General features: G+C 45.0%; 1 protein-coding gene across 1 annotated transcript; it reads left to right on the top strand.

Annotated features, from left to right (window-relative positions):
• The first annotated feature begins 3,910 nt into the window (after positions 1–3,910).
• Positions 3,911–7,755, top strand: LOC139829710 (probable inactive purple acid phosphatase 24). The gene is made up of 10 exons (XM_051332703.2): positions 3,911–4,222; positions 5,095–5,186; positions 5,287–5,353; positions 5,445–5,564; positions 5,647–5,739; positions 5,824–5,953; positions 6,071–6,152; positions 6,226–6,358; positions 6,516–6,721; positions 6,843–7,755. Exons 1-10 carry the CDS (start codon positions 4,046–4,048, stop codon positions 7,507–7,509), a joined length of 1,767 nt encoding a protein of 588 aa, XP_051188663.1. The 5' UTR covers positions 3,911–4,045; the 3' UTR covers positions 7,510–7,755.
• The last annotated feature ends 830 nt before the right edge of the window (positions 7,756–8,585 follow it).

The following is an 8,585-nucleotide window of genomic DNA, read 5'->3' as shown; positions in this document are numbered from 1 at the left end:
TATACTGGTATGTGAACCCTAACCCTAACCCTCTCTCCCCCGAGGCGGCGGCGCCGCCCGCCGTCCCCAGGGAGTTCCCCTCCACACCGCGGTCAAGTTTGAAACTTAAGTTGAAAGTATGCAAATTAGATTAAAAAAAGTATCTATTGAACTAACAAACAATACAAGTTCCGGATTTTAGTGTGCAATTCATGAATTTATTATTAGAGGCCATGGGGGAATTTCACGATGTATTTGAGGCACTGGAATGCCTCCTTTCGAAGATTTTGAAGGTAGAAGTCAACATCTCGCTTAATCCAATTTTGTCGATTGGTCTCAGGAGGCCGGATGTTTAGGCCTTTTCTATCACATAGCTTCTCTTGATTGACTCTAGCTTACATTATCCTTTGTCTTCTCAGGAATGTTGAGAACAGTGTGAAAGAGGGATTCTGCAACATCTTTCTCATGTGCATCACATCGATGTTATGGGAAAGTTTGATGTCTTTGTATTCGGAGAGATTTGTTAAGCTTGCAACAGAAGTTCAGTTGTGTGTATGACCATTTCGCACAAAACCTTTGCCATTGAGCTTAGGCATGAGAGCATGTAGCTCGGCATCAACAATTGCACCCTAAACATACCGCGGTCTCTAGACATGTCCCCGTTGTGGGCTGGCTCGCCAAATCTCATGGCTCGTGGGTACATGTATTTCTTCTTCAGAGCCTACGAACATCGCACGATGTAGGATCCACCATCATCAAAAGAAGGGTTTCCCTAGCGCCGCCACCTCGGCAACCCTCCCCTCTCCTGTTCGGTGGTCTTGTCGACAACAAGAGTTGTCGGAAGCTGTTTTTTTCGTATTATAGTTCTTGCAAGTCCTATTTTGCTAGGTTTTAGTCTCCCTAGCGTCATTGGCTAGGTGGTCACGTTGAAATAAGATCTATCTGGCCTCTCCCGGCCTCGTCAAGGTTCGATCCAACGTTAGCGAAGGGCCAGTGAGGGTAGGTGATGCGGATTCCTTTGAATCTTTGCAGTTGATTTGTCGCTCGAGGGAGGCTGTCGGTTGTATCGTGGTGCGGTATTTTCGATCTCTTCGTTCGTTTGGGTATGTGGAAAGGTCCAATTTATTCAACATGGTGAAGGATTGCAAGCCTATGTTGCTTGGAGTGTTCCCCATATGCCCCATATTCTTTCATGCTTTCAGCGGTTATCAGATCTTATTGTTCGCGTCGAGTGACTGTTGTGGGTTTTAAAGTCTTGTTTGGAGAGTGCGTCTTAGTGTGTCCGAGATTTTTCTTTTTTGGTTTCTCACTGCATACATTAAGCTCTAGGGGTCATCAAACAGCTGAAGGAAGAAGACGACCGTTATGCTCCTTCGTATTTTTTTGCATTAATCTATCTGTGTCGAGTTGCATCTTTTTCGGACTGACTTTTATTTCCATTGATAATACTTTCTCTATTTCTAAGTATAAGAGGTTTTGGTAAGCCGATTTGGCATGCAAAAGCATTTTTTTATTTGGGATTAGAGGTAGTATCAAATATGGGAGGCCTTTGGGTGTCTTTTCTGAAGAAAAAAAAAACAATCCACTATCTTTGGTGTCTCTATTCCACGTGTCCTTGAGAAATCCTCCAATTTGCTTCACATTTAGACCATGAGGTTCTGAAGGTTGAAGTCGATTTAGGCCGTCCTAGGCGAGCCGAATCCACGAGCCAACGCTTGGAGCGTCCTCATTTTCCTGTTCGGCCGTTCCATTCATCAATCACTGCAAGAAATTTCCGAAGGTATGAGCCTAGTCGATTTTGACAAAACTGACCAAGTGAGCTATATCTGGAAAGAACTCACGAAATAACCTGTGCCAAATTTTCTTTCATGAAATAATCTTTTTTGTTTAGCTCCCCCCATGATGTAGGTACACCTAAATGATCTAAATATGGGGGGCCCATTTAGGTGTACCTACATCATTAGCCCCCGGTGTCTAGAGGAGTCGAAGACTCGCGTAGAGACTCAGTTTCATCCCTATCTCCAGTTTAGAGTCGATAATGCTATAAAGCGACAATATTGACATGAAAGTTCATCGGGATCAAATATAATGTGTTTTGAAATCATAGGGATATTGATTACCACGCCTGGTTCAACCGATGGATCGGGACCAATTAATTGCTCTTGGACAAAAACACACAAGCTACTCAAACTCGAGTCCCTGGCTCGAATTCGGTATACGCTAGGTGTAACTTGACTCATGACGCGGAGGTATTCATCGAGTCGAGTTCCTGCTTATGTAAATGGTACCCAATATGTGTTAGTCGGGAATTTTTCATCATGCTGTTGGCACGGTATATAACTAGTAGATCGTCGTGCCAGACCAATAGATGAGATCTAAAGTGCTTATGTTTACGTCATGAATGCAACATCCATATTTAATTTTGCAGGGGATGTGATCTGTGAAGTCGATGAGGTATAGACTCGGCAATCGATGTCATAGAGGTTGCAATGCTTGTAGATGAACTCAATAAGTTAAGAAGTTATAAACTTAATTATGAATCAAGAAATATATAATAATACAACTTATTATCGCAGGGCATATTTTCTTCAGTCTCTCATTTGCACTAAAGTCAATAATCTAGTCGATATTTAAGCACTTAACACCTATGACATTCCGGTGCCGTTCATATGATTTGCATGTGGTGAACTTCATCAACATATCTGACATGTTTAGGTCCGTATGTATTTGCGTATCTTTGCGTCTTCACGCATCACTCATTCTTGAATGAGATGGCATTGTATTTGTTTTATCAACTCGTGGGATCTTAATTTCCCGGCTTGACCATTCTTGCCAGCGGAGCTTCATAGTACTAGCGGTTTTGCTATGTCTCAGTCAACTGAGATTTTCTTAAGTCTAAGTCACTTACAAAAAAGTGTTTGAGTTGAATTTTTCTGTTAAATAAGTGCAATTGCACTTTTCTCCCAGAAATATGCAACTGAACTGAGTTGCACTTTTCTTTAAACTGCTGTTGCACTTTTCTGAAGTGTCTGAGACTTAAGAAAATCTCAGTCAACTTAGACATAGACACACCCTAGTATTAGCATGCTTGGAATTTCATCAAGTTCGTTTATGAACTTTCTGACTCAATGCCCTCCTTTATGCTACAAGAATGGTATGAGGTATAGATACGTGAGCTATTACAAAATAAAATCAAAAGTAAATGAGCAAATATTTGAGGTTTTTAAACTCTTTCTTTTTCATAGACACAATGTGTCGTAGAAAAAAGATACAGATGCCAAACAGACATGTAAATATTAACGAGGATTCTCCCATGATTTTGAACCACAATGAGTAAGATAGAGCACAAAATAGTAAAGTAATCAACCAATATTAATATTGGAAGAGTATCAACACCAGTATTTTAGAGAGAAACAACTAAACACCAGTATTTTAGAGAGAAACAACCAGTGAGACACAAAATGGTAAATGATAGAAGTGCAAAGGAAAGTGTGGCAAGTTGTAAAATTCCCCCACAACTTCACAGGGGAGCTGAAGTATGATTCACTAATGTTGAGCTTTGATAAATATTGCAAGGACAATCTCTTCCCCGCAATCGGAACGGCGAAGCAAGCTATGATGGAAATCGTAGAAAGACTTAATCTTCCAAAATCACCGTCGTCGAAAGAAGATCTCGTCATGATTGAAGGACCAGAGATCATTTATTGGCAAGAAGAATTCATCACCAAGTCTATTAAAAACACTATTTTTAATTAAAAACTCATCGTTCATGTTGTATGAAGATCAGTTCGTGTGAACACAAAACCGTGAAACTAGGCGCCGACGAGACCACCCTGATTTCAAACGAAAATGGTATAATACCGTATTGTTCTCCGGCATATCCGACGAATACAAAAGCAGGGAATCCCATATAGCATAGCTAACACGTCGCGGAGTCAACTCCGTGCCGATCGGGTCCACTCACCCAACGTCCCGCCGCCGCCTCCGGTTCAATCGCGTTCTCTCTTGGCGCCGCACGGAACGTCTTCCATAAAGCAAACGCAAAGCTCAGAGTAGCCGCAGCAACATGGCCGCGCCGCGCCTCCTCCTCCTGCTCGCTCTCGCCCTCACCGCCGCGTGCTGGGCAGGACGCGCCGACGGGCACGGCGTGCATCCGCTCTCGCGGATCGCCATCCACCGCGCCCGCGTCGCGCTCGACGCCTCGTCCGCCGTGCGGGCCTCGCCGGAGCTCCTCGGCTCGCGGGTACGTACCCTAGGCTCGCCCTCGGCCATCTTCAATCTTCTCCACTGCCCTTCCTTGTAGTTCCAGCATAGCCAAATTAACCTGCATCTTCGTTACGCCATGAGCTACGGACGGTACAGTTCGCAACAGCTGCAGCATCTAGTACTAGTATAATTTCTTTGAGAAGCTGTAGCTAGCATTCATGGCGTCGTACTTGGGGAGATAGCGCCAGCTACTGACTCCCCAACTTTACTTAACGTTAACCACGCTGAGACTCTGAGCTCAATTCTTGCCGTCCTGAGCAGCTAAGCAAGTTCAACTCTCTAACCCAAGCTGTCGTTCGATTTGGAGCGTTCTTGCGTGTTCAAAGATCTCGCTTTCAATCCGGTCGTCCTAGCATATGAATCCTTGGCCAGTTGGCCGAAGCATGCGCGCTATGTAATAGTCGCCAGTTGTCGGCCGTCCTGGCATGCCTGGGCCGGCCGGCCGGTCATCTTCAGTGGCTCCGTTCCAATCGCTTCGGGACAAATCGGTCACTGGGATTCGATGATGGAGTGCCGACCTCGTGGTGGCGACATTTCAGCCGAAGATGGTGGATATCCTGATGTCCATCGTCCAAGTCAACCGGTGGACTAACACGCACAACTGCATTTCAAGTCGGCAAATGCACGCGTGCTCAACGTGGTCACGTGCTGCCATGTGGATAATATTCCTGCACTACGCTTCAGTCTTATCTTTCCGGCTTCACATTGTTAATTCATAACCGGTCACATGTTATCTATGATGTCTGTCTGTCAGACTGATGTTTTGTATTCAGAATACTTCGATGCCCGATCTCGATTGGATTTCAGATACACAAAGTAAAAAATTCTGACACGATGCCGTGGGTATAGGGTGAAGATACAGCTTGGGTAACAGTAGATTTCCATGTTCCACATGCAAGCGACGGCGACTGGATTGGAGTGTTCTCCCCTGCAAATTTCAAGTATGAACTAGCTAGTACATCTCCACCTGCTGTTCAGATCTTGAAATGTGGATTTTCTATCTACATCCTTTTCTGATAAGTTCGTGCACTTTCCCTACAGTGCGTCAACATGCCCCGGCTCTCATGGATCAGGCCCAGGCCCCGTGATATGCTCAGCGCCGATAAAGGTTAGCTACTGGACACAACCTTCACATTATTTACAGAGTTCAAACGGGTAACTAACTTGAATTGCTACCATTTTCTTGTTTCTGTTTCCAGTTTCAGTTTGCAAATTACTCGTCAGGCTATGCCGGGTCAGGGAAAGGGACTCTGAAGTTCCAGTTGATCAACCAACGGCAAGATTTCTCCTTTGGTTTGTTCACCGGTGGACTCTCAAATGTGAGTTTACGAAACCATCATACCGTTTCTTTTCAGATCAATCAGATACATAAACACTGACATCATGCAATTCATTTTGCAGCCAATACTTGTCGCGGTGTCGAACAAGATTGCCTTTATGAACCCAAAGGCTCCAGTTTATCCTCGTTTAGCGCTGGGAAAAACATGGAATGAGGTGGGTTTTCTAGCACTTCACATCATTTGTATTGTTCTTATATTGAATCTGACTCAAGGATGGGTTTTTGGCGTGTCATGCTAGATGACCGTCACATGGACAAGTGGCTATGCCATGAGTGAAGCATATCCCTTTGTAGAGTGGGGCATGAAAGGGAGCCGTCCTGGGCGCGCACCAGCCGGCACTGTCACATTTGGTCGTGATAGCCTCTGTGGTATGGTGCCTATGAAAATTTGTGTCTTTCCGACATACGCTTGCACAATCCCAAACTGGATTACTATTTTTCACTTACTAAAACTGATGTGTCTCCCTGTACTTTCGAATTGTGCAGGAGAACCTGCTAGTACCGTTGGTTGGAGGGATCCAGGTTTCATACACACATCATTCCTGAAGAATCTATCGGCAGACAAAGAGTAAATTCTAGTCCTCTGTCATACGAATAGTTGTAAAAGTTTTTGTTCTGACGATGCAATTTGGCTCTTGTAGATACTACTACACAATTGGACATGTGCTCCATAATGGAAAAGTTATACGGGGCAAGCTTAACTTTTTCACGGCACCTCCTTGTCCCGGACAGAAGTCACTGCAGCGCATTGTCATTTTTGGTGATATGGGGAAGGTAAATATACGCTACCACTATCATTATCGCACTAAGCACTATATTAAACAAATTCTCCACACGATCATATGGCAATGTGCCATTAATGGTTTGTGTTTGCCAAATGCCCAAGTCCAATATAATTCTGAATCAAAGCGGTGTTCTCATTTAATTATAGGCCGAGAGGGATGGCAGCAACGAGTATCAGAATTATCAGCTTGCATCACTCAACACCACGGACGCGCTGATCAGGGACCTTGACAACACCGACATCATGTTCCACATCGGCGACATCTCCTACGCCAACGGGTACCTGTCGCAGTGGGATCAGTTCACGCAGCAGGTCGAGCCGATCACGTCTCGAGTCCCCTACATGCTGGCAAGGTATGCATGCTCATTCCGTTCTAAACAAGAATTTCGAGGCATTATTTCCAGCCAATTCACACAGAGGCAGGCAACTTGGTTTCACTGACGATGCAACCTTGATTCTCTGATGATTATGCAGTGGGAACCATGAGCGAGATTTCCCCAACAGCGGGTCGTTCTTCAACGGCACTGACTCCGGCGGGGAATGCGGTGTGCTCGCCGAGACAATGTACTACGCACCGAGAGAGAACAAAGAAAACTACTGGTACTCGACGGACTACGGGATGTTCCGGTTCTGCGTGGCGGACAGCGAGCAGGACTGGCGCGAAGGCACGGAGCAGTACAAGTTCATCGAGCGGTGCCTCGCCACGGTGGACCGGGCGAAGCAGCCGTGGCTGGTGTTCATCGCGCACCGCGTCCTCGGCTACTCCTCAGGGTTCTCCTACGGCTACAACGGGGCGTTCGCGGAGCCAATGGCGCGGCAGAGCCTGGAGAAGCTGTGGCGGAGGCACCGGGTGGATGTCGCCTTCTACGGGCACGTCCACCAGTACGAGCGGACGTGCCCCGTGTACGAGGAGAAGTGCGTGAAGGAGGGCACGGTGCATGTCGTCGTGGGGGGCGGCGGCAGCCACCTGACCAACTTCACCACCGAGGTCCCGCCATGGAGCGTGTACCGGGACATGGACTATGGTTTCGGCAAGCTGACGGCGTCTGATGAGAAGACGCTGCAGTTCGAGTACCGGCGGTCGAGCGATGGCAAGGTATACGACAGCTTCACCATGCACAAGAACAAGCAGGATGTGTAGCTGTCTTCCGAGGACATGATCAAGAGGATACCTATTGTGAAACAACTGGTTTCATGTGTTAATTTGATGAAAACATTCGCATATAAATTCTCCTAATTCTGTATGAGTTTTGATCATTTCCATGTAACTACTCTGCTGCCTAGTTGGCTAAGGTGTGAGGAGCTCTGTGTCAAAACGACTAGTTCTACTCGGATGGCTCCCGAGTTGAGAGCGATTTTACTGGCGCAAGTGCCCGATTCGCGTTCACTTACTGCTTTTAGATTGGTGAGCCTTTTGATATTAATTTAATATAAAACTAATAACTGAAATGTAAGCAAATTGTTGATGAAATTAAACTGATATATGGGTAACGTTGTGAAATATTTTGGTAAAAAGTGAAACTGATGACATCATTGCGGTATGTTTCACAAAATAATCGTGTTTCAATTATAATTTATTTTTATTTCAAAATATTGTGAGACAATTAGATTATCACATGGTTCATGTCACTGATGTAGCTAATGTAGCCTTTAAAAAGAGATTTTTTGCTACTAACTTTCCTCTAATTTCTATTTCTATTACACATTACCGTGCACAATTGGATACATGCTAAATACTTATAGCACGTGTAGACATAGAAAACTACTTCTAACATCCTCCTTTAATCGTAATTTGATCAAGATAAGATTATGCTTAAAATCTTTAAAGCTATAAGCAGAATCCATAAGCCACCTGATCCTTTGAAAGGACAAATCAAATTTCTCCAGCTTTTTTTTTCGAAAAGGGGGAAAATCGTTCCAGCTTCTGCATCCAAAGGATGCACACGGCTTTTTATTAGATTATTCGCAAACCTTACAAGAAGCAATACAAAAAATCAACCTCGAAGCCACCTCACTAGACCTACAGTGGGACGAAGGGGGTGACAATACACCAACTGACATCATCCAAAAACCAAATGTCTTTCCAAACCGCCCAATAGCAGGTGAGAAGCACATCCAGTCAAGCAGACTCTTCGCGGATGCCAACGCACACGCCACGGAAGTTGCTACCGCCGTCTTCCTCGACTCCATCTTCAAGAGAGATCATCGCATTAACCT

The sequence above is a fragment of the Lolium perenne genome, chromosome 5 (genome assembly GCF_019359855.2).
Source record: "Lolium perenne isolate Kyuss_39 chromosome 5, Kyuss_2.0, whole genome shotgun sequence".
NCBI classification, from domain to species: domain Eukaryota; kingdom Viridiplantae; phylum Streptophyta; class Magnoliopsida; order Poales; family Poaceae; genus Lolium; species Lolium perenne.
Note: the sequence above shows the minus strand (reverse complement) of the source record. Positions and strands in the feature narration are given on the sequence as shown.